The following is a 27,157-nucleotide window of genomic DNA, read 5'->3' as shown; positions in this document are numbered from 1 at the left end:
TTCTTAAGAAGATTCTTGAGGAATACATTTTGGTTTGGTGTCGATAGATATCTTTGTTTCAAAATCATAGCACATCAATCACAACTGTTGTACAAAGTACAACAGCGCGACAGCTCGAAGGTTAACCCGTAGGCTACGGGGCTGACATACAAAATTCAAATTGCTCGTACTTGGGCGCTACTCCATATTTTTTAATTCAATTTTGAGGATTGCTTCACTATTAGTTGTAGTTTCATACGTGATGGGAAGGTATAGCTCCGAAGTATTGTGGACAAAGTTATTCCAGAACATCTCTGGGTCAGGTAGGGTAAAAATCACATAAACTTCCTTTTAGAACTCATTTATAATTTGGAAACGAAATGTTTTCATACAAAATGTGAACAGAACCGTTATTTGTAATAAGTTACGAAGGCTCAGGATATATTTGAAATTTTTAATTAACCTAAAATAAGGCTAAGGCCTCCAGAAGATTCTGAAATTTCGCCATAATCAACACAGGTTCATAAGATATTTTTTACCGATTGATGTCTACGTTGGTTGGTTTACGGCACTCACTAAGCCTTAACAGATTTTGACAAGAAATAGGATATTGGAAGTCATCCGAATCATCTTGGAGTTCAGATCCTTATGATCTACCAAATCAACTACAGTCTATACTAACCCAATTTTCTGGAAACTTTCTCGTTCATATCCATAAAGCTTCATATGGTTCAAAGAGTGTACTGCTATGAATATTGATAATCTCAAGGTCTTCAGAATATACTGAAGTTATGGGCATCAATTTCTATACGCAGCTTAACTTATTATTAAAATAAAATGTTTTTAACATATCAATACTGCCGTGAATCGCAAGTTAGTCCCATTTGTAAAAAGTAGGCATTGAGAAAATGGGCTTGAAGTTTTCAAACTCGTTTTCCATACGAATATTCAAAAAATTCCAGAGGATTAGAACATGTTCCGATCTTAATGAAACTTTCACAACTTGCTTATCACTATGATATGTTTTCGAGAAAAATATAAAGATGAACAAAACAAGTTACATTTTTGTGTTCCATGGTGCGAAAGTCTGTAGTGGGACTGATATGCGGTTACTTTTCATTATGGGACAATTTGACTTGCTGTTTTTTCTAATTTTTTTCAAACAAATCATATTATTTCATTAATGCAGCTGAAAGAGCATTGTGATTCGGATATTTCCTTCCCTTTCTGGCGTTACGTCCCAATTGAGACAGAACCAGGGAGGATTATTATTCATGTTTCAAACGTTACAATAATTTTGCAAACTTTTTAAGATGGAGACTTTTGAGATACATAATACGGACACCTGCAAAAAGGTGAGTCGACAATCAGGAAGGAGCGACCAACACAGCTCTGGTCCTCACAAGTTCCTACCTCGCGCTTCTACGGGTTAAATGATGACAAAGACCGCCAGCTAAGGGTTGCGTACTTAGCTGGTAGTGCAGCCTGGGCACTGTTGTCCTTCTGACATCAGCTAGAGTGAGGAGGTGCGTTTTGAGCGTCTGTACACCAGGAGGTGCGGCTCAAACAGCGTCTGTTCTGGCATCCAGCGGCTGAGTACGAAACGCTGTATCACGTCAGCCTGACAGTCCCATCAACGTGATGTAGGTAGCGCGACCCCGGTAAGGTAGCGTACCGAATTCATTATCCACCACGAAAAATGGAGAAAGAAGAAGAAACGAACGTTAATATAGACACCTTGCAATTAATATTTCCTATCAATATGACTGCAGAATATAGTTAAATATCAAACAGTTGGCCTTCAATCGTCAGACCTCATACGCGAATGGGTTTGTTTATTCATAGTGGTGACTCACTAAAACGCCTTCCAGACAAGTGAAATAAAAAATACTCATCGAGCTGCCCTTATATGCAGAGGCGTTAGATCCAAACACCTCACCACTTCGCTCATTTGCATTATGTATTGTCCTACGTGTATCAATCCATCCATCCATCCAGAGCTAATTCAATGGTCACGCTTATTCATAATCACTGTTTTGTTTGTGTCTCTTGCAGCAACAAAGCGGAATCCATCGATGTCACTGTAGCGGACTTTGACGGTGTGTTATTTCACATTTCCAACATCAACGGCGACAGAACCAAAGTGAGAGTAAGTATCAACAAGCCAACAACGTGTGCGATATTTTGGTCTACTCCGAGTCTCTAGGGGTAATGGGGGCAATATAAGCCACCTCGGAATAGATATTTTGCATCAAATAGCCTCCACGATGAAAACCTTAACAATATTCATTTGAATACCCAAAAAATTCATAAAAAATTTCAAATTTGTATATTGTGAAAATCTTATTATTTTGGCAGTTTCAAATTGAGCCTTCAAATTAATTATATTTTTTTCGTTTCAAAGATTTCCTATGTGTTCTTTTATGATTTTTATTTAAAAAAATATAAAGATTCAGCATTAGATCCTGACCAGTTTTTACTGTTTCTCTATACATTCCATGACATTTTCTTTAGGTGGCCCATATTGCCCTGATTGCCCCTATGTACTTTCATCAAACCAACATACTTTATCACATGCCCGCGCATGTTAGTCAATCTAACGAGCTACCACACACGCGGTTGTGCTGGTTAGGTGCTACCGTTATCATCTACGAACCGGCGGCTCCCTTATGCTATTTATTGGCAAGCGAAAGCAAAAGTTATCTGTATGCATCCAACGATATGGTGATCATTATCTAATTTATTCCGAGATCGGTTTATCCGTGCGGATGATTGAGCCATGTAGGCTGGAAGTCAATGACCACGGCAAACGATCCCGGGTGGCTGTGATACTGGCATTTATATAGATTGTACCCCCGGCAGGTTGTATTTTATAGTGCTTTATCAAATGAACAGTATTCTGATTATTCTTCTGTTTGGCATTACGTTCCCACTGGGACAGAGCGTGCTTCTCAGCTTAATGTTCAATGAGCGCTTCCAAAGCTTTCAACTAAGAGCTTTTTTGCCAAAGTTGCCATTTTCGCATTCGTATATCGTGTGGCAGGTACGATGATACTCTATGCCTAGCGAAGTCTAGAAGATTTCCTTTCACAAAAGATCCTGAACCGATCGGGAATCGAACCCAGACACCTTCAGTATGGCTTTGATTTGTAACCGCGGACTCTAAGACTCGGCTAAGAAAGGCCAATTTGCGTCTAAAAAATCTTACGCCTTTGATTTTTCTAAATTTCAAAAATGCCTAAGTGACCTGTTACAGTTCTTGTTTCAGATACCGGGCCTAGTTAATTATTGATACCATTCCTGGTTGGAAAAACATTGGTTATCCCATTGACCGAAGACCCCACCCTGGCCCATGGGATATCATATTGCTTCCCCATGTTTTCTACAAGAAAGTTATACGAAGGCGAATTTCTTCAAGAAACTCCCTTTTTGATGCTTGTAATTCGTTTGAGAACTTCTTCAGGGACTTTTCTGGAGATGACTCCAAAAATTCCCTAAGATGTTCCTACAGAAAATACTCATCATCGTATCAAATAATGAGATAATGAAAATCTAAAAATCTAATCAAGATCAACGAGCTATTCGATTGATCTATATCAGGGATTGGTTATTATTAGATGGCGCAGCACGATCAAAGCAAACGAAGAAAAAAACCCTTCCGTGTTGTTTTGAGGACATACTACCAAATTCCTGAATTACTGAAAGAGATTTGGTAATATTTTTGAAAGTATTTTAAGAAAAAAAATCCTCGTTGAACTCGCAAAGCAATCCTGGACGAAATTTTTAAAGGAAATCTCCAGAAATCTCTAAAAACATTTTTGGAAAAATTACTGATCGTATTCTTGAAGATGCCATAAACGACAATTTTGACATCAATTCTAGCAAAATCGATGGAAGAATAATAAGTTCGGTGATTATCCAAAGACCAAAGACCTCGGTTCATATAGGGCAGGGTTTCTCAACCGGTGTTCCGCGGACCCCCAGGGTCCGTGACGACTTTCCAAGGGGTCCGCGAAGCCATTATAAATGTGTGCCGTGCTCTTTGAACGATGAATAGATGTGATAAGTCTCTATTTTTACGTGCTTTACTAGAGTTCATTATTACCGAATTGCAGGTTTTTGTGCGTCCTTCAATGTCATTGCAAGCCAGGTATTTCCTTACCTGCGTTGCTAAAATATTATATCAAAGCGAGTTTCAAAATTAAACTTAGATCATTCCTGGATGTATATTTGTAAAATTTCTGGTATATTTTTTTCTTACATGATTGGACCAAAAATCTTTAAAATCAAACACGTGGTCAGAAATCATTCATTCATTCCACTCAAATCATTGCCGGAACCTTCTTAAATCTATCAGCAGGATATTTTATTAGATTTTCCAATATCTGCAGTTGTTAAAAGGTTTTGTTAGAGTTTCTGGTAAAATTTTTAATTTAAAAAAATGAGCTTATTTCCTAAAATATGAATAGCAGTTTCTGGAGCAGATTCTTGGGGCTCCTTATATTTTAATTCCTGGAGAGACCTTTTTGGATCACTGGAAAAACCTTGGAAATATTCAAATCTTCTCAAAAATCTTCTAAGAAGTTTCCTGATGAAATCTTCAACAAGCTCCTTCGAATACCATTGATAAATTGGTGGCGCGATTGCTGTTGGAAATATACAATTATATGTAAATAGGTAAAATACGTTTTGGAGGTTAATCATTGGCCTTTTTTCATGCAACAATGGTCAAAATGAGAGATTTATGATTACTTAAAACTTCGTATTTAGAATACTGAGATCCAAGTTTCCAATCCGTATTTTGTTCAGGCGAGAATTGTACGTGGTGAACCACTGGCTAATTTTTTATTGAAGTTTCCCACAGGATCATAGTCGTATTCTTGCATTGAGGCACAATGTTTGAGTTTGTCTGTCAAGTATATCTATTGATTCACTCTGAGGCCTTTGGTAGTTTTGCACTAATATCATGAACAAAATCCAATTGATATTATTGATGCTTAACGAGATCATTCGCGAAAATCCGCAATATATAGCTATTCAAGTCATTCAGTTTGGTTTGCAACTTGAGCATTGTTTATATGAGTTACACTATAGCAGGCATTGGAGAATTCGCTCTCATTTGAGTATGAAGCACGATCAAAGCAAACAAAGAAAATATCCCATCTGTTGCGGTCTACGATCGTCATTGTATCGCAAGGTGTAACAAGTCTGATAAATGGAAGCAGCGAGCGAGAGCTTCAAAGAGAGAGCGATGATAAAATCCATTTTTCTCGCTTGTTTACCATTGGGGATAGGTGTGTTTCTTTACTGGCACGATAAACAATCCACGAACTTCCAATAGCAATAGTGTCCCCCAGGCTTGGAGCATGTTAAAAGGGGTTTTATCATGCACTACTATCCCCCCAATCTGATCAAAGTTGTTGCAGTATACGATAAACAGTCTCTCATAATGTGCAGCATGTTATGATAGTTACTGTGAGCGATACGTGAGAGATTTTTTCAATTTTCTCAGGATACAATCCCTGCACTATGTTCAAATCTTCGTTTCCATAAGCTGGTAAGCTAAGATTTCAAGATCATCTATTATCAGAAGTCCGCAAGATGTTTGTAAACCTTCTAAGGGGGCCGCAACATCAAAAAGGTTGAGAACCACTGTTCTAAATGGACAATGCTCAAATTGAAAACAAATTGGGTTTTGATATCATTCGATAGCATCTCCCAACCAACTATGCAAACATTATCAACATGATCATGAAACTTATAAAACCTATTTTCAAAACGGCCAATAGCCGCTTTTTTCAAATCATTCATAGGCATCCTTTTCAAAACGGCCAATGAAAGGATTGCACTCCAACAAGAAGCGAAAAATTTCGCAAACTCTTATTTATGAGATGCCAATCAATCTCTCTTGTTCATTCCAAGTAAATAAAAGCTTTGGGCCAATGCACGCTAACAATAATAAAGTTGGCCTATAAAAAAGGCAAATGCCTGGTTGGAAATCAAAAATAGTCTAAGCATTTAAAGGCAAGAAATCACTTTAATTGATCTGAGTACTGTGAAATTGGAATTGATAATGTGGTGAACAACATTCACATCGAATTTTCTCGGAACTATCGATCTGAGGATTTATCCTTTGTTAATTGTTAATTGTTGTAGTTTATTTGATACAGTATGTTAAATTTAGAGCTTTTAAGAAAAATAAGGAATTCAATGCAAACACAAGGTTGATGCAACACATGATTGAAATATACTGCATCATCGTAATATTTAATACAGATATTTATACACTGTTCGAAGTTTACTCAAAAGGCTATATTAGACAAAAAATGAAATAAAAATTTGTACCATCAGTGCACCAGTATCCGCTCATGTTCCAGTAGCCCGCTTCCACTGAAATAAGATAAGTTTGCACAAAGCAAATTTGAAAACTGTAGCCGTTATACGGTTCAAATCGACAACATGAATCATACTGTGGACATTTTATTGTGTATTTACTCAAATTACCTTAAAATTTAAGCTCGTGAGCGGGCTATTGGAATATGAGCGGAGCGGGTACTGTTACGTTGACGGTACTTTAGTTCGGGTAAGTGTGTCGGAAGGCCGGCTCCAAAGACACGTTCCCCGCCAATTGGAAAATTTGTGCCTTAACAGCTAATTGAACCCCAATGGAAATTAATAAATCCTTCAATTCACGATCGCTTCTCCACCCACAGACGAGCATATCGCTGAAGTTCTACAAACAGCTACAAGAGCACGGAGCGGACGAACTGCTGAAGCGAGAGTATGGAGACCTGCTCATCACACCAGAGGACGGCTACAACGTTTCGGTTCTGGTCGACCTGGAGCAGATCCCCGACAACTGGGAGGAAATTGTGCGAAAGATCGGTCTACTGAAACGAAACTGCTTCGCGTCGGTGTTTGAAAAGTACTTCGACTTCCAGTCGCAGGGCGAAGGAGAAGGCGAAGGCCAGAAGCGGGCGGTGATCAACTACCGAAATGACGAGACGATGTAAGAAGAATGGGCATAGTTTTCCGCTAGATATTGAACAGTAATGATTTTTCTATCTTCCACAGGTACGTGGAAGCAAAGTCAGACCGGGTGACGGTTGTGTTCAGTACGATATTCCGCGACGAGGACGACGTAGTGTTAGGCAAGGTATTCATGCAAGAACTGCGCGAAGGAAGGCGGGCATCACACACGGCACCGCAGGTGCTCTTTTCCCACAGGGAACCTCCACTGGAGCTGGCCAACACCGGAGCACGGGTAGGGGAAAACATCGGATACGTTACGTTTGGTGAGTATTTCGTGAAAGATCTCGAGAGTTTGAATCTGTGGCTAATGTTCGTACTTTTACATTTCAGTTTTATTTCCAAGGCATACATCAAAAGAAACACGTGATAACACAATTAATCTAATTCATATGTTCCGTGATTACTTGCATTATCATATTAAGGTGAGTAAGCTTCTATGATTTTGTTACTACATCTTCAGGGACTCGTTCGACCGAAAACCGTACTCTGAAGAAACATTCTCCATAACGATCTACTATAGTGGTGTTCAAGCTATAGCATACTGCGGGTCAAATCTAGATTTTTTTCACTGCTAAATGTAATACAAATATTCTTCTTCTTGGCATTATGTCTTCGTAGGGAAAGAGCCTGCTTCTCAGCTTAGTGTTCAAAGAGCACTTCCACAGTTATTAACTGAGAGCTCTCTTTGCCAGTGTTGCTATTTTCGCATTCGTATATCGTGTGCCAGGTACGATGATACTCTGTGCCCAGGGAAGTCAAGGAAATTTTCATTATGAATCTGGAATCGAATCCAGACACCTTCAGCATGGCTTTGCTTCGTAACCGCGGACTCTAACCACTCGGCTAAGGAAGGCCCCACAGATATAAATCAACTAATTCCAACGAAACACGGAACACCGTAGCAGGATTATGGGGTTTCCTAACGAAATGCGTGACATATTCAGCAGAATTTTTAGGAATCTTGGGATTTCTAACGGGTCGAGAATGCCTATCGAGATCTCAAGTGTTTTCAGCGGAATGACAACGAAATCTGGAACTCCTAGAAAACTTCTTGCCTAACGCATCCTAATATTTTCCATTGGGGCCCTGAGAATTTTCAGAGAGATCTTCAGGATTACTTGAGAAATTCTGAATATTTATGGATGGATTTAGATGTCCCAAAATTGTATTCGGGAGATCCTCAGTTGGATCCTGTAGAATTGAATAATTTTCCTGAGAATTCTCAGCGGAATATTTGAAATTCTGGGCAATATTTGGGTATTGCGACAGGACAATCCTGAGATTAGTGTTATCTTGAGATTTTGCAGCGGAACCTTAAGGACTCTGAGCAGCATCGCAGCAGGAATCTTCAAAGTAACATTTCCTGACATCTAGAAAGCATTTATGAAGTAATTTCGGCAGATATTATAAGTAAATGAAAACCGCATTTAGTACTATACCATTTGATTCCACTAGAGTTTGTATTCTTTGATAGATACGCGTATTCGACCTCAACTGTAAGACCGTCTTCAGTGTTGTGTACTAGACTCGATTTATAAGCAGAATCTTCAAGCCAAATCTAGACGATTGTTTTGGATACTCGGATGATTTTCAAAAGAAATCTGCAGATAAATTTCTAGCTTATCAAAGGAATTTCATGAAAGTAGTAGTTCATCAGAAAGTACTGTTATTGATTGTTCTTTTTTTTTATTATTCGATCTCTTTATTCCTCGGAACGTATTGTTGCTGTTAATTAGATCCACAGATTACTTCGCGACTCCTTCACAAGTTTTTTTCAGAAATTCCGGCACGAAGAGCTCCAATTTTTGAACCATCACTGTGCAATGAGAACATATACCGAGGTGAGGAAGAAGACATTTAGTGTGCGTGACAACCGTGTACGGTGCAAAATGTTTCACTACTACAAGCGAGCGAGTTCCCATAAGAAGCCGTGTAAATAAGTGACGTAGTTATTTTTGGTTACGTTTTTTTCTCTGTACTAATGCATAGCCATTGCTTCTTCTTCCACACCTTAGTATATATTCTCATTGATCACTGTGTGCAACGAGTAGCTTATGGCTTCGGTGATCTCGTTTTTTGCTATTATTGTAAATACACAACATATTATGAAACAAATTTTCACCATCATACGAATGTCATTTTTATGTATTTATTCAACAAACTATGAATGTTTCGTCACTATAAGTGTCGACAAAAACGCATATTCATGATTAAACATAACATTCACAAACACATACCTTTCCATTTATCTAATTTTTGTCATTACAAAAAGAAAACTTTGAATGGTTCGACAATAAAAGCACGGACAAACAGACGTAACACTTAACAAATCACGATCAAAAACATAGTCACGAGGACGTGTGCGCCCAATGTTAAAATCTGTGTTCGGCTGACGGGCCAACAGATGGCGGTAGTGTGTAAACGTCAAAAAAGAACAAAAACGATGCGAGCGCTGCGAGTAGCGGATTGACCACCTACCATATTTTTGAAACGCTCGTTAAAAAGGTGCTCGATGGACAACGATGAGAGTGTTACGTCTGTTTGTCTGTGATAAAAGTGTCGACTTACTGTAGGTTCACATTGTCTTTGGAAACTTATTTATCGCATCACTTACTAAGGTTAATGCCGATGAACGAATGTTCATTTTATAAAGTGAACACTTTGCTTCTGCTATATCTTTTTTATTTATTAATGAAATTTTAATCTGTTTTCTGTGCATCGTTCAACTAGGGGTACCGGGGGCAGTATGGACACCCGGGGCAGAATGGACACCCCCTGTATCTTTGCATAAGCGAGTACTTTTACACTTTAAATGCAAACAATATTTCAGCTGCCTGTCGGAAGAGTAAATTATCTACAAAAATTTCAGAAAAAATGTTCAAAACATTGATTTTAAATAGAAAAATTGAGCATGTTTTTATTTGGTTCGAAAATTATAACATTCACACCTCACCAAATAAGGTTTCAGAGGCAAATGACTGCAAGTTGACCGATAATGTAGCTCTTTATTGAATCTTCAATTATTTATGCTATATTCAAAAATAGCGTAGATTTTTTTCTGGTACTTTAAGACATTGAAAAACTTATATAAAAATTTCTTATACTGTTGGGGCAATATGGACACCGGGTGTCAAAGTAGAGCTGACACTTCAAAGAGAAAAAAATATAACTTAAAATACAAAATTATCCAAAAATATTTAGCATTCAATGCAATGATTATGAAGCGGAACCACAAATCAGTTGAAAATCATCAATTCTTGATTAAAACTAACTTGGAGGCAATATTGAAAGCATCTCTACGAAAAATGTCGTAAATTGGGCTTAATCATGTTTCCAGTGGCACAGTGACTTGTCACAATGGTTTCCTGAATATGAACTTCATTTTTCGAGGTTTTGAGAACGATCGCGGGACAATTTTCCTATAAACATTAGGGTGTCCATACTGCCCCATGGGGGTGTCCACTTTGCCCCGCTAGCTTGATGGCGACTACCCAATATAAGCTTTTTTTAAACCTATTTTTGAAAACAAAATATTTTTTTCCCAATTATGCAACCATGTTTAACAAATTTGTCTAAATACTTTGATCGGTAATCTCAGAATAACATATTATGAAAATAATGCATGGAAAATAAATTCAATTTCATTACAGCAGTGTTGCCAATTTTAATGATTTTATTGTGCTTTAGGAATTCTTTCGAAAATGAAGCATTTTTTTTCTCTATTGTGCTTTAAATTTGCCGTGGGGCTTTAAGAAGAACGGGGATTATTTCAAGAAGACGGGGATTATTATTCATATAAAGTCTGTATTATTATTATCTTTATTAACGAGATTTGCAGCCCGAGGCTGGATCATCTCGGAAAAGTCTTTATTAGTTTTTCCGTCAGGACGTACTTCAAACCCTCAAAATTCTAATCATTTCTGTTCCCTATGAATTTAAAATATTGTTCTCTGAAGAAATTGGTGAACTTTTTTTAAGATATCTGGAAAATTGTTCCTAAAAATGATTTGACTTTTTGGGAGGCTTCTTAGTAATGATCCTTTTGAGAACCAATTTTTTTTGAAAATAAAAAGAAATGTCGTATTTTCAGCTAATTTTTAATTATCATTGATATGGCTAAGCTTTCAAAATCGATCGTTCTCAACGTGGTTCCTTATTCGCGTCAAATTTAATTATTTTTGTGACTTTTTCATTATCACAACGTTGCACAATATTAGTCGAACGATGTATACAAAACCGATTGCGATTTAATCAATAAATTGAAGAGATATAGCATGCACAGAGTGTCCACTTTATAAAATTAACAGTCTTTATTTATCTTTTGAACCTTCCCCGTGAACATATTCTTTCCTGTGATAACCATGGAGATGCAGAGGTACTCTCGATCTCTAGTAACAATGAATGTTACAGTCACAATCCTTCATTTCCCCGTAAGGACGTGGCCGGCCCCATTATTGACTTTATAATGTTTGGGGTTCTCGAAGGAATACATTTTGGAGTGAGGTGAGAATAATTGTCCGTCTCGTATAGCGATAGATGACAATTCTCGACTCGAAAGAAGTGACTCGACATGTTACTCGAGTCAAGTATTGTCACCTCGCTATACGAAGCCGACAAATTTTCACCCCACGACACTCGTAGAATAAACTCAATTGAAGATATAAAGCTACGCCCAAGCTACATATGTTAATTCTATGTGCAAATTCGATTATTCTGGTCAATCACGGAGTAGCAATACGAATTGTACGGTCATCAATGCTCATGCTCACTAGACTGGCCCAATTCAGTATGGGAGAAAGATAAAGTTGTATAATTCCACGGGGCACCTACCATGATTATTCCTAAGGGTTAAATGAAGACTTCCTGAAAATTTCAGCTCATTTGGTCGTTCCATGAGCTGGCGAAATTAAATTGAAGTTAATATGGGATTTTCAGCTCAAACATATGGGAAACAGCACAACATCTCCTGATTGGGTTAGGAAAATTGTTGATCGCGTTCAATTGGGTCCAAAAAATTTTAATGAAATCTTGTTTTTATTTAATAACACGAAAAAGCATGTTACTGTAACTACTTTATCAATTTTTCCCGCTCAAATAATGGCTATATCATGTTTAAACTTTAATTAAAAAATTTGGTCCATAAATGAACCTTGACACTTAAGATCATGTTTGACGTTCGCTTAGTCGACAAAAACACCACAGGGGTTTTAGTTCGACCACTGGGGTTGTTCCTATCTGACATTTCGTAAGGGACACGGAAAACAAAATACACCCAAAATTTGAGTTCAAGCCAAAGGATGTGACAAAATCTAAAAAAAATGTTTTTGGGCTTAAACCAACGGAAAACATTATAAAATTGAGTAAACATGTGTTTTTGGCCTAAACTTAAGCGTTTGGCACTAAAATTGGGACAGGGCTTTAGGACCCTATTGAACCCAGAATGTAAAAAATATTACTTGATACCATAGCGAACAATATTGTAGAAGGTTGTATTGCTGTGTGCGTTTGAAATGCAAATATCAAATGCGGGAACACCAAACGCGGTAAGATTTCTCAACAAGGAAGGCCAAGTCAACGATTGGTTTTCTTTGCTAGGTCGGCGGTGATATTGATCATGGTTGCTAAGTATCCTTTGGTTACTTTGTGTTATCGCGTTCGAAGCTCAGTTAGACTGGATTTGCACCTCAAAAGCAAACAGCAATATCATGATTAAAATTGATATAGTTGGTGTTTTAACTATCTGAAGTAAATCATGCAATACTGCTTTGAATTTCATCAACATAGCTTTATGGTAGCCACCAATCGCATCATAGCCACCTATGACGCTGAGCGAGCTGCGGTACAAGGCGCATGCATGTAAATGATTGCACGAGAGTGCTGATCTAAGCCTAGCTTTCAACAACTGATAGGGTAATGAAAATATGCTTAAGTCCAGATACAACCTACTGCTAATTTGTTCATTAGGGTTTCAACTAGTGAATTTGTCAATCTGGGGTCAATTAAACGCGATTTACTAGTATACGGAACGAAACAGTGACATAAGGTTAGTTTTTAATATACTTGAAACGAATGAAGGGCGAACACGAAATTATTACGACACATTCAACAGAGCATAACTTTTCTACCATTGGGTAAAAATCAACCAAATTTTGCACACTTTCTCATTGATGTGTATTGTTTACATGCTGTCAAGCTCGAAGTCGTGTTTCTCGATTCAACGAAAATGGAGGTGAACCAACGCGAGTCGAGAGAACAAATTCTTTCCAAACACCTGAAATTTCCTGACAATGTTGAACAATCACCATTCAACCGTCTACAGAGTGTGGAAGCGGTTCCAGGAGCGGTTGACGTTGGACTACGTCAAAGAAGCTGGAAGAAAACCGGAACCGGAGAACAAAAAGACGGAAGGAAAGGTGAAGCGGATCATTAGAGCAAATACCAGCGTCTTAAGCCGTGATTTGGCTAAAAAGATCGGCATGTCGCAGAGCTACGTCCAGAATGCAAAGAAGAGAGCTGGACTACATACATACAAGGTACAGAACTTTCCAAACAGCGATGAGAAGATGCTGATAAAATATGGCTGCTGTGAGATGGTATAAAAGCCGATTTTAAGCAAATTCCGGGGTTGGAGTTTTTCACCGGCAAGAGCAAGTGGATGTGGACGACAAATTTAAGAAGAAGAAAATGTCGAAGCTCGCCTATAAATATCTCATTTGGCAGGCCATCTGCTCTTGCGGACTGAGGAGTGAGCCTTTCGAGATCTACAAATCTGAGTGCCTCGAGAAGCGCTTTTTGCCGTTCTTGCAGCAGCATGACGAAGCTCCGCTATTTTGGCCAGATTTGGCATCATGCCACTATTCTAAAAGTGTCCTGTAGTGGTATGAGGCCAATTCTGTCCATTTTGTTCCAAAGGACATGAATCCGCCAAACTGTCCGGAGCTGCGCCCGGTGGAGCAGTACTGGGCAATAATGAAGCGTGAACTTCGGAAGAGCAAGAAGACAGTCAAAGACGAGAAGGACATGTTAAGAAAATGGAAAAAAAAACTGAGAAACTGGTACCGGATGACACTGTAAAAACTTTGATGGAGAGCATCAAGTGAAAATGTCTTCAATTTTACAGTTAAGGCTCCATCGATTAACTTTTCTTTTGATTTTTGAAGTAAATATTGTTCATGCACAACGCGAACGGTGTGCAACATTTCAACCCTGATCAGTTCAGTCATCGTTTTCACCCTGTTGTTGATCCTGCCTATGTAATCCATACCCCCCTATTCCCATTCATGTAAATAACCTCGAGTCGCCGCGAGTATTTCGGTTACCACCACTAACAAGCACCCTTTCCTACCTGAACCACACACACACACTACTTCACGCAACCCGACCGACCAGCTTGAGCTCTCCATCATCACACCACCCGGACCACCGATTGCAGCATCCAGTATGTAGTATATAAGACAGTGGAAATTTCCCACCGAAGCCATTTCACTGTGTATGCAATGAATCCTTCTACCTGCAGCCTACTTAAGGAGCTTGCGTGCACAGATAGTCATTCAGTTTCATTCAGTATTTAGCCGTTGTATGGCACGCGAATAAACCGTCGTAGTTCGAACACCAATACCCAAAGCGTTTCTCTCACCGAAGCAGCCCAGCTAGTAGTCCTTTTCAGGACTGTTGTTGCGAAATCATATTCACAGTCTGAGCTATCGACACCCCAGGCATTCCCTTCAGGAGAAGGAATTGGCCGATCATCCCTGGCATTCCGAAGAGGAATTGGCCACCGAAGCAGGGATCCTTCAACCGAAAGGATTGCCCTCGTCAACTACTGTCCGTGATCGGACAAATATATGTATAAAACTACCCTAAAATTTTGGTTTGATTCTAAACATTATAAGAAAATTGGCATGACATTTTCGGTGTCGCAATAATTTCGTGTTCGCCCTTAATTCCATACTACTTACTTACTTATTTGGCTTTACATCAATTATCTTGATAAAGCCTCGCCAACAATATTTCGCCAATTCCCTCGGTTCATGGCCGCTTCTCTCCATCCTCGACTGTGACCCACGCTCTCCAGGTCCTGGTGTACCTGGTCAATCCACCTAGCTCGCTGCGCCCCACGCCTTCTTGTTCCGACCGGATTCGTGGCGAACACCATCTTTACAGGGTTGTTGTCCGGCATTCTTGCAACATGCCCTGCCCAGCGTATCCTTCCAGCTTTAGCTACCTTCACGATACTGGGTTCGCCGTAGAGTTGAGCGAGCTCGTGGTTCATCCTTCGCCGCCACACGCCGTTCTCCTGCACGCCGCCGAAGATCGTCCTTAGCACTCGGCGTTCGAAAACCCCAAGAGCTTGCAAGTCCTCCTCGAGCATAGTCCACGCCTCATGCCCATAGAGGACTACCGGTCTTATGAGCGTTTTGTACATCGTGCATTTGGTGCGGGGGTGAATCTTTCTTGACCGCAGTTTCTTCTGGAGCCCATAGTAGGCACGACTTCCGCTGATGATGCGCCTTCGTATTTCCCGACTAACATTGTTGTCAGCCGTCAACAAGGATCCGAGGTAGACGAACTCGTCCACCACCTCGAAGGTATCCCCGTCTATCGTAACACTGCTTCCTAGGCGGGTCCTGTCGCGCTCAGTTCCGCCAACCAGCATGTACTTTGTTTTCGACGCATTCACCATTAGCCCGACTCTTGTTGCTTCGCGTTTCAGGCGGGTGAACAAATCTGCCACCGTTTCAAATTTTCTCCCAATAATATCCATGTCGTCCGCGAAGCAAACAAATTGTCCGGATCTCGTGAAAATCGTGCCTCGACTGTTAAGTCCGGCTCTCCGCATGACACCTTCAAGCGCAATATTGAACAACAGGCACGAAAGTCCGTCGCCCTGTCGTAGTCCCCGCCGAGACTCGAACGAACTGGAGTGTTCGCCAGAGATCTTCACGCAGTTTTGCACACCGTCCATCGTTGCTCTGATCAATCTTGTGAGCTTCCCGGGAAAGCTGTTCTCGTCCATGATTTTCCATAGCTCTATGCGGTCGATACTATCGTATGCCGCCTTGAAATCGATGAACAAATGGTGCGTAGGGACCTGGTACTCACGGCATTTCTGGAGGATTTGCCGCACGGAAAAGATCTGGTCCGTTGTCGAGCGGCCGTCGATGAAACCTGCTTGATAACTTCCCACGAACTCGTTTGCTATAGGTGATAGACGACGGAAGAGAATCTGGGATAGCACTTTATAGGCGGCGTTTAGGATGGTGATTGCACGATAATTTTCACACTCCAGTTTGTCGCCCTTTTTGTAGATAGGGCATATAACGCCTTGCTTCCACTCCTCCGGTAGCTGTTCCGTTTCCCAGATTCTGACTATCAGCCGATGCAGACAAGCGGCCAACCTGTCCGGGCCCATCTTGATGAGTTCGGCTCCGATACCATCCTTGCCAGCGGCTTTGTTGTTCTTGAGCTGTTGCATGGCATCCTTAACTTCCCCCATCGTAGGAGCTGGTTGATTTCCGCTGTCCGCTGTGCTGACGTAGCCATCGCCTTCGCTGTCCTGACCTTCTGTGCCTGTGTTCTCTGCGCCATTCAGGTGTTCATCGTAGTGCTGCTTCCACCTTTCGATCACCTCGCGTCCGTCCGTCAAGATGCTCCCATCCTTATCCCGGCACATCTCAGCTCGCGGCACGAAGCCTTTGCGGGATGTGTTGAGCTTCTGATAGAACTTCCGCGTTTCTTGAGAACGGTACAGCAACTCCATCTCTTGGCATTCCACCTCTTCCAGGCGGCGCTTTTTGTCCCGGAATAGGCGGGTTTGCTGTTTCCGCTTCAGTCTGTATCGTTCCACGTTTTGCCGCGTACCATGCTGCAGCATTGCAGCCCGCGCTGCATTCTTCTCCTCTAAAACCTCCTGGCACTCCTCGTCGAACCAATCGTTTCTTGAGCTCCGTTCCACATATCCGACAACGTTTTCGGCAGCGTCGTTAATGGCTGCTTTGACTGTCCTCCAGCAGTCCTCAAGAGGAGCCCTATCGAGCTCGCCCTCATCCGGCAACGCTGCCTCAAGATGCTGCGCGTACGCATTGGCGACATCCGGTTGTTTCAGCCGCTCGAGATTGTACCGGGGCGGGCGTCGGTACCGTACATTGTTGATGACGGATAGTTTTGGGCGCAGTTTCACCATCACCAGGTAGTGGTCGGAGTCAATGTTGGCGCCACGATAGGTTCTGACGTCGGTTATGTCGGAGAAGTGCCGTCCATCGATCAAAACGTGGTCGATTTGCGATTCTGTCTGTTGAGGTGATCTCCAGGTGTACCGATACGGGAGGCTGTGCTGGAAATAGGTGCTACGAATGGCCATGTTCTTGGAGGCGGCAAAATCTATCAGTCGTAGGCCGTTCTCGTTCGTCAGCCGGTGGGCGCTGAACTTTCCAATCGTCGGTCTGAACTCCTCCTCCTGGCCAACCTGAGCGTTCAAATCTCCTATGATGATCTTGACGTCGTGGCTTGGGCAGCGGTCGTACTCGCGTTCGAGCTGCGCGTAAAATGCGTCCTTGTCATCATCAGTGCTTCCGGAGTGTGGGCTATGCACGTTGATTATGCTGAAGTTAAAGAATCGGCCTTTGATTCTTAACTTGCACATTCGTTCATTGATCGGCCACCACCCGATCACGCGCCTTTGCATATCACCCATCACTATGAAAGCTGTTCCCAGCTCGCGTGTGTTGCCGCAGCTCTGGTAGATGGTATGATTACCTCTAAACGTTCGCACCAATGCTCCTGTCCAGCACACCTCCTGCAGCGCTACGATGTCGAAACCGCGGGTCTTCAGTACATCGGAGAGTATGCGAGTACTTCCAATGAAGTTGAGAGATTTGCAGTTCCACGTACCGAGTTTCCAATCGCTAGTCCATTTTCGTCGCTGTGGTCTTTGCCGATTGTTCCGGTCCGTATTCTCTCGTTGACGTTCCTGTGCTGATGTGTTTTTACGGTTGGCTTGCAGGGCCTGACACCAACCCCCTAGATTTCCGGAGGACCATTCCCCCTAAATGTTCGGAGGGCCATAGTGCGCAGTTTAGCTTAGAGTCCTTCTCTGGCACTCGGACGATGATCAGCCGCCCCTGACATGGGGAACAGACGCTGTTGTGAGCCGCTCCTAACGTGGAGTACAGACGCTCCAGGTTTGCAAAAGCAAACCCCCCCTTCCCTGTCAGCATACGACCAAAGTTCCCACCGGGGGTTGGTTACCCGATCTTCCCCAAGGTTACTCGTACCCCGGCCAGTACCACGAGGAGGTAGGGATAGGAGTTGCTGGGCAAGAGGCTAAGGACCGCACAAAGGGGTCTATTTTATTCCTGCAGGTACGCGAGGTACCAATGGTACGCCATGCCCAGCCATTTACCGCGCCCCCTTAATTCCATACAAACTTCGAATTGAATGCGCTAGCTGGGAGAGCAACCAAATGAGTTGAAATTTTGAGAGAGCTTTTTTCTTACCCTAAGACACATATCTAAGGGATGCCCCATTGAGTTTTACAACTTTTTTGATTAAGGGCCAGTCTAATGCTCATATACAAAGGTTTATGCCAGAGTTTACAAAAAATCATATGTTTTCCTGGAAATTCTACATAAAATAGTACGCGATTCCGATTTTCCAGTAGTTTGTCATGCCATACAAATAAAGATTCTTTTGAAAGTTGCCACGGTTTCTATCGGGAGGTTCTCCTTAAATTTTCCATTCATTCCTCTAGCAGTTACTGCAGGAATCCTTCAGAAGATCTGCCAGCAACTCCACAGAAATAAATTCTCAATAAATTTTCTCAGGTAATGAGAATCTCCCAAAACTTTCACAAGAATCGTAAAGCTGATTCAGTGATCCTTGTAGGAGCGAGTCATTTCATTTGATTTTTTTTTATCAGAAATGATAATTAAGGGATTTCGTTAGACTTACAGTCGACTCTCTACATATCGATATCGAAGGGACCATCGAGATATGGAGAGATCCAGACAAAGAACATATTATTATTGAATACTAGATAAAAAAGTCGCTCCATTGTCAGTGTTCTTATCAAATTAAATAATACGTATTTCTTTTATGGTGAGAAAATACAGAATAAAGTTTATTGCAAATCAACAGCTTATGTTACTAGGATGTTGCTACCCGAACGACACTTGGCTTGCCACGTTAACAACGCTGTGGAACACGCGACAGCACATCTCCTCCGTAAGCTAGAACCGTTCCATTCGGTTACTTCTAGAAACATATATCCCGTCATCTCGATAGTATCCTCTTTGCTGTTGAACTGAACTTGGATCTTCGATAGCCTCATCTTCTGCCGATAGATATTCTACGTTGGTGATATCTACATATGGAGAGAAAACTGGGAACATAAAATCAACAGGAACACATCGAGATATGGAGATATCGACATAAAAAGGAGATCTAGATATGGAGAGGGAAATTATATGCAGAATGAAGGGACCGAAGAAATTAGTAGGGAGAGATATCGAAATGTTGGGAGTCTAACTTTCATTCTAAGGAATTCTTGCAATTAATTCTGGAACTGTTATTTGACATTTCCTTGGAGTTATATTTGGCAAATTTTTGAAAGATTATATGAAGCAATATCTGGAGCAATCCTAGAGACATCCTTAATGAAATTCTTGATAATAATATACAAAAAAGGCCCGACGCACTGGATACATTTACGGAGAAGTTCATAGAAATCTTGAGCGAAATTTTGTTAAGGTTTTTTTTCTAGTATCTGGATAGATTCAAGGTTGATACTTTGGACAATTGCCAGAATTGGTATCAGAAATCAACTTCCTGGATATATTTATGGTATGCCTAATAGAATTACTCCAGTTTTTCCTCTATGAATTTTCAGTAGTGCAACGCTGATGCCCCCTGAAATTTCCACAGGGATTGCTTCGTTATCTCGCATGTCCACAAATAATAACCAACTATATGAATGTCCTTTTCAGTGTTCGAAAGCGTACATCCACTCGCGAATGCGGGCAAAAACGTCGGAATTCCTGAAGGTGCTAAACCGTGCTCGTCCCGAGCCGAAAAATACAGAAAAGAAGACCATTACGTAAGTGTCGATTCACGCTGCTAAGAGCTTATCGTTAATTTTCAGCCTATCATATTGAGAATTGTCTATCTTCTTTGCAGCGGGCGAACATTCATCAGAAAGGAATGATTTTGGAACTCATCGGACATCTAGTTGTTAAATGTGTAAGTAAATATTTACTAAAATAAAGCTTGGTCGGAATTGAGCCGGAACGCATTGTACTTGAATCGAGCTACACGATGAAATAAGTTGTGAACAGATGGTAAATATTCGCAATGGTACGGAGATATCGACATTAGAAGTGTTTTTTTCCAATATTCAAAACCATGTGGGTTAATCAAGTGGAGTTAACTTGGACTGCTTTTTAGTAATACACTTCAACTTCTTTTTACGACTGGCCTAATCAAATTATGAGAAAATTATGTTGCAAAAGGTATTAACGGAATCTGTTCACCACTTATCGAAAAATGTGGTAATGAGAGAGTAGACGGATATGCCGTAAAAAGAGGTTGAAGTGTACTTAGTTTCACTGCAGTAGTGCACTGAAAAAAGATATGTGGAAAGATAATGTTTTCTCAAATATTTGTTTTACTATATTTTCCAATTAGACTTCACGTATTTCGGAATAAAGTATCTGATAATGCGCACATCTAAACATTTAGGTTTTATTCGAGTGCTTGCCACGCAATTTTTGTGCAGAAATTCCATGTTTGTATGTCACTAATGGTTTTGCTTTATCTGAAACATAGGATATTCTTTGTTTGCTTCGTAACTTATACCATCAATAAACCTGATTCAATTATAATCGTTCGTGTTCTTTTCTTATATCCAAGCTGTGAGAAGCAAGTAAATGGAAATCGAATTGAAACAGCAGTGATTTTGCGAATCCAATCACAGATATATGAACTGGCGGAAAAGGGTTTCCCCTTTCCATTGTGCAAATATTATGAGTGTAAATGTAAATGTTATGTGCATGAAAGTATCGCCAAGGAAAATAGTGATAAAAAGGAGCATTCAAATGAACGCGAGATAAAACATTTAGCCGGTAGCAGAACTCAAAAACTATTCATTTGGAAAACAAAATCATCATAGAAATATTAGCAGTCAAATTCCTTAATCGTCGCTGCCAACATCGAGTAAAACTAACCGTTACTGTAAAACTAACTAGAATTAATGCCAGAAGTCCAGCCGACTTCAAATCGTTGTCCGCGGGTCAGCATATTACAGGTTCTATTCCGGTTTCGTGCACCAGAAATATTATGGTCTCATGACATGCTTATAGTGAATCCTTCTTCCCATGTCCATCCACCTTTTCCTATAATGTAGAAAACAGCTATCCTAAACTTATTACCACTTCAACAACAATCCTACTTTACTTCGTGACAAAAAATGCCTGTTAGTGTTTATGCTATTTAATACTTAGCAACTTGTTTGTCAAATGTTCAGCTTCTTGAAATTTTGAAATTCGTTCAAAGCTAAATGTCTGATATATAAAATCCATGTATGACAAACAGGTTGCAAAGTGTATAGCCAGGGTAACAATTAAGTAGAAAATCACTTCATAAAAAAACCCTCTAAACACATTAGGAAAAAGATCGGAAGGCAGATACATCACATATTCCAACTTGAAATCTTTCTCCTATACTGCAAACTTAACGCTAACAACGCCAACCTTTCCTTAGATGCAGATACACCTATTTGTTACACTTTTGGAATGATAGATTGCCAATGTAGTGGAATAAATAGAGGCCTGCCACCCAGCAGGTAAAAGAGGTAGGAAAAATTAGTCTGATTTAAAAACAAAATGAGTGCAGGTGGGAAAAATTACGGAAATTATTGAAGAGAGCAAGCGACGGTGGCACTACTAGGTATTTCACGAAAGCTGTATAAGACGCATAACGAGCAATAAATAGAGCTCCTCTCCTCCTTCTCCAATGACTGTACTAACCTAAGAAGTGCGCAAAAATTAATCCGGAAAAGTGTCGCACAATTCGGAGATTGTACCCGTCCCAGCAGGGAGTAACTATACCGTATGATAAAATGCACGATCGTGCTTAACGGCATGGATGCTTGAACAAACGCCCCCAAATGTAGTTTAAAACTTTTTATCAAGATCGATAGCTCTAAGAAATTGAAGCAAGCAAGATATACAACCATACTAAACCAATGTTGTTTATGAGTAGTCAGTTATAATGTTTATAATATGAAAGAGCAGATAAATCTGTAAAGTTGTATTTTGAAACTGAGAAAAGAAAAGTCGATTAGGTAGTATTAGCAATAGGTTTGATGACCTCGAAAAGAAACGTCTTTTTTGTATTATAACATCAGTCTATGAGCAAATGCAAAATTTGCCTGAAATTCTTGGAGAGACAACGGAGTGTATGATTCTACTCCCCCTAATGCATACATTAACACGAAAACACGCTTATCCCTAAATAAGGATAACATTATAAAATTAATAGTAACAGCATGTTTGGTGATTCAACAATTTCTATTTCTCTTCATGACCATTCATAATAAGTTAGAGAAAAAATGCGTTTATTTTATGGGACATTAAATGAAAAGAAAAAAAAACAATGATCAAAACCGGTATAGGGCATATAGTAAACCGTTAGAATACACTAATTCAAAGTGCGAACAAATTCAGAAAACAGCATGTTAAATAGCGATACGTTTCGAAACTATAAAACGATGGGGAAACAAATTAAATTTAATAAAAGAAATGTAAGATACATTGAGCGTTTTGTGATAATATTGTTCGATGACATGTCCATATAGAATAATCGTAATATGTTTTTCAACAAGTTTTAGGCGTGACATCCGTGGACTTTTTTATTTCTTTATCAATTTAATTTTTATCATTACATTAATTTCTTATATGTAGGAATTGTACAGAAAATTTAAAAGTAAGTTTTGGAAATTACTAGTCTAAACGCGCACATTTGGCGCAGTTGTGGAAATCCTTTTTTAGGTGATCAATCCTTGCCCATCCTTTCCATGCTGACAGAGAGCGTGGGTCCCATCATAATGCCATTGGTAAAACATTTGAAGTGGTGGAAGAATGAGTGTTTCTTGGGTGTTTAATGACATGAAATGATGTTATCCGCGGAAAAAGCGGAATTATTTGCTTATAGGGCTTTCTACAGGATCCTTACGGAGCAGCAGGGACGAAAGTCTTAACGGATAAGGATAAGTAACGGTATATATACTGGATAATATGCTTTGAGGCTGACAGCGACGACATTCTACTCACTTAGTAGGGTCGAGTGACTCCCTAGTAGGGTCGGGGTGGCCCGTGGCCTTAGAGTACGTTCCAAATCCGTCGCCTGGTTGTTCAAACTGGGTGGGAGTAGGCTCAGATGTCATTATCTGACTTCCGCCGCTCCGGCTCTGAACATGGTACCCCATGAAGGACTAGTATGGCCTCCCTGATTGCATAGATAACCATGGGATCATAAAGACGACTATTCCAGCGAAGTTGGATAGCGGCTCTTAGGGGGACCCATAAGAGATGATCAACCAAAACAAACAACTAGCGCAATGTGCAGGAGAGGCTTTAGGACCTATCAGTAACCGGCTAAGGCTTCGAGTTTGTTAAGAGCAAAAACAATATCAGCAAAGACTTGAAAACAAGTCTAATGAACTTGGCAAGGTAGAAGGCAAACGAGACACTAAGTCATGTCAGACCGAAGTGTTTTCCTTCACAGGCAACGCGAATATATCTGATGATATTATTAGATACGCGGTGCGAAAGAGGGAACCTTCCGAGGATAAATATGTGGCGAAAAGACGTATTGTTGCTAAGGAGCCCAAGGAGAGTGCTAAGCCTAAAACAGCGAAACGTAGGAATTTAGGCGAGGCCCTCGTTATCAAAACGGAGGAAGCGAAATACGCCGAGGTTCTGAAGGCGATGCGAAGAACGGAGAAGTTATCGCCATTGGGCGCAGATGTGCGGAGCATAAGGCGGACTAGGATTGGTGAAATGACTCTAGTCTAAAGAAGGACGCCAATGAAAAGGGTGCAGTCTATAAGCAACTGGCACAAGAAGCACTTGGCGACCAGGTTGAGGTTGAAGATCCCTTACTGCTGAAGCGACTCTCCAGTGTAAAAACCGGAGTATCAAAGCAGCCGAAACGGAAATAACACAGTTAAATTTAAACTACTGTGATGCAGCCCAGCAGCTGCTTTGGCAGTCAGTCTCGGAACTGGATGGCGGATAGGTCTCAACAGCTAGCAGCTATGGGCTCATTCATTTATTTCATAACGCTGAAATTGACCATTTTTGACACCCACCCACCCCCTTGTAACGCTTTTTGTATGAATATTATACAGTTTTTGTATGTGCCGTAACATCGTTAGGACACCCACCCACCCCCTCTAGCGTTATGAAATTTGTGAATGGACCCTATAGGGACGACAGTAGTATTCTATTGCAGTTGTTACGCGCCCCCAAGGTGGTCGATTGAGGAATTTTCCCTCATGGTCAACAGTATGATAGCCGAACTAGCTAATCGGCAGCCAGTAGTGATAGCTGGAGACTTTAATGCATGGGCAGTTGAGTGGGGTAGCCGCTACACCAACCAAAGAACCCAACTATTGTTGAAATCCCTGGCCACAGTGAGTACATTCCGCAGAAATGGTGCAGAATCGATTATCGACGTGACGTTTTGTAGTCCTAACCTTTTAGGTACCATGACCTAGGGGCCCAGATAGCCGTAGCGGTAAACGCACAGCTATTCAGCATAACCATGCTGAGGGTCGTGGGTTCGAATCCCGCTGGTCGAGGATCTTTTCGTATAGGAAATTATCTCGATTCCCAGGGCATAGAGTATCTTCGTACCTGCCACACGACATGCAAAAATGGTCAATCGGCAAAGAAAGCTCTCAGTTAATAACTGTGGAAGTGCTCATAAGAACACTAATCTGAGAAGCAGGCTTTGTCCCAGTTGGGACGTAACGCCAGAAAGAAGAAGAACTAGCGTATTGATGACGGTTATACTCATAGCGATCAGCAATCGATTCGCTATAGTATAATACCAGGCGAACGGAAGGCATTGCGATGTAACCTAGACCCAAACCGGAGGTTGGAAAGTGAAGTATTCAGTGAAGCTCTGAGGCGCAAACGGAACACTCTGGACCTAAACGGCGAAGTGCTAGTTGCTGTGATATCACAATCGTGTGATGCTTCCATGCAGAGAAAAGCCCCTCCTAGAGAGAATAGACCGCCGGTATACTGGTGGTGCGAAATAAATGCAAATCTTCTTCGCAATGGCGCCCCAAGAGAAGTCGTCCGAGTTGCTACGATCGATAATCGATGTACTCAACCATCATCATCCCACAAGCCCATGGACCCCAGCGCCGTATGCGGCAGATAAAGGAGAAGAAGTGGTGAGAGTGACAAACGAAGAGCTGGCAGAGGTCGTGAAAATATTCGCGTCAAACAAGGCACCAGGACCCGATGGTATCCCGAATGTTTCCTTAAACGCGGTAGTGAATGCGGATCCGGACATGTTCAGAATCACGATGCAACGCTGCATAGACCAAGGAATCTTCCCGGATGTATGGAAGCGACAGAAATTGGTGCTACTACCAAAGGCCGGAAAACCACCAGGTGACCCGTCGGCGTATAGACCTATCTGTCTACTAGATACGACGGGCAAGTTATTGGAGAGGTTGATCCTCAACAGGCTAGTACCGTATACGGAAGGTGCGGACGGCCTGTCCAACAACCAGTTTGGATTTAGGAAAGGAAAATCTATTCTGGATACTATCCAGTCGGTCGTTCAGACAGCTGAGGTGGCAATCAAGCATAAAAGGAGCGGCATCCGTTACGGCGCGGTTACTCAGGATGTGAAGAATGCGCAAGCTGGGAAGCGATAGTCCACGCGCTTCACCGTCTCAAGATACCTAGAAAACTATTTTGATGGTAGGATTCTACTGTTTGACATAGAGGAGGGGCAGAATAATGTTCTAATTACCGCTGGAGTTCCTCAAGGTTCAATCCTGGGCCCGCTGTTATGGAATGCGATGCACGATGACCTTAGCTGCCTCTTCCGACGAGTGTTAAGATTGTTGGCTTCGCCGATGATATCACCCTAGTGGTCTACGGTGAATCGATGGAGGAAGTAGAGTTGACAGCTGCGCATAGTTGAGAAATGGATAAGGTCTAGGAAAGTAGGACTCGCCTGTCACAAGACTGAGGAGGTGGTGGACAACAACCGCAAGTTCGAGCAACGAGCGCTTATCTCGGTAGGTGATTGCACCATAGAGTCTAAGCGATCCCTTAGGCATCTTGGGGTAATGATCGATGACAAGCTCAGCTGCGCTAGCCACGCTGAATATGCCTGTAAAAGGGCACCTACGGTTATAGCGGCGCTTTCAATCACAATCAAGCATAAAAGGAGCGGCATCCGTTACGGCGCGGTTACTCAGGATGTGAAGAATGCGCAAGCTGGGAAGCGATAGTCCACGCGCTTCACCGTCTCAAGATACCTAGAAAACTATTTTGATGGTAGGATTCTACTGTTTGACATAGAGGAGGGGCAGAATAATGTTCTAATTACCGCTGGAGTTCCTCAAGGTTCAATCCTGGGCCCGCTGTTATGGAATGCGATGCACGATGACCTTAGCTGCCTCTTCCGACGAGTGTTAAGATTGTTGTCTTCGCCGATGATATCACCCTAGTGGTCTACGGTGAATCGATGGAGGAAGTAGAGTTGACAGCTGCGCATAGTTGAGAAATGGATAAGGTCTAGGAAAGTAGGACTCGCCTGTCACAAGACTGAGGAGGTGGTGGACAACAACCGCAAGTTCGAGCAACGAGCGCTTATCTCGGTAGGTGATTGCACCATAGAGTCTAAGCGATCCCTTAGGCATCTTGGGGTAATGATCGATGACAAGCTCAGCTGCGCTAGCCACGCTGAATATGCCTGTAAAAGGGCACCTACGGTTATAGCGGCGCTTTCGAGGATGATGTCTAACAGCTCTGCTGTAATTGCCAGCAAACGCGTTGGTGCGGCATCCCCACACTGTCTGAGTTACCTTCTCAGGCATCTGTTTACAGATTTCCTCCTT

General features: G+C 41.4%; 1 protein-coding gene across 1 annotated transcript in view; it reads left to right on the top strand.

Annotated features, from left to right (window-relative positions):
* Positions 1-22,817, top strand: part of LOC5572799 (probable actin-related protein 2/3 complex subunit 2) — a 44,997-nt gene extending 22,180 nt beyond the window's left edge. Inside the window, exons 2-7 of the mRNA XM_001654150.2 lie at positions 2,035-2,128; positions 6,693-6,988; positions 7,054-7,274; positions 7,342-7,433; positions 19,995-20,104; positions 20,185-22,817. Coding sequence (XP_001654200.1) covers positions 2,035-2,128; positions 6,693-6,988; positions 7,054-7,274; positions 7,342-7,433; positions 19,995-20,104; positions 20,185-20,212 — 841 coding nt within the window. The 3' untranslated portion in view covers positions 20,213-22,817. The remainder of the gene's footprint in view (positions 1-2,034; positions 2,129-6,692; positions 6,989-7,053; positions 7,275-7,341; positions 7,434-19,994; positions 20,105-20,184) is intronic.
* Positions 22,818-27,157: the final 4,340 nt, after the last annotated feature.

This window comes from Aedes aegypti, chromosome 2, assembly GCF_002204515.2.
Source record: "Aedes aegypti strain LVP_AGWG chromosome 2, AaegL5.0 Primary Assembly, whole genome shotgun sequence".
Taxonomy (NCBI): Eukaryota; Metazoa; Arthropoda; class Insecta; order Diptera; family Culicidae; genus Aedes; species Aedes aegypti.
Note: the sequence above shows the minus strand (reverse complement) of the source record. Positions and strands in the feature narration are given on the sequence as shown.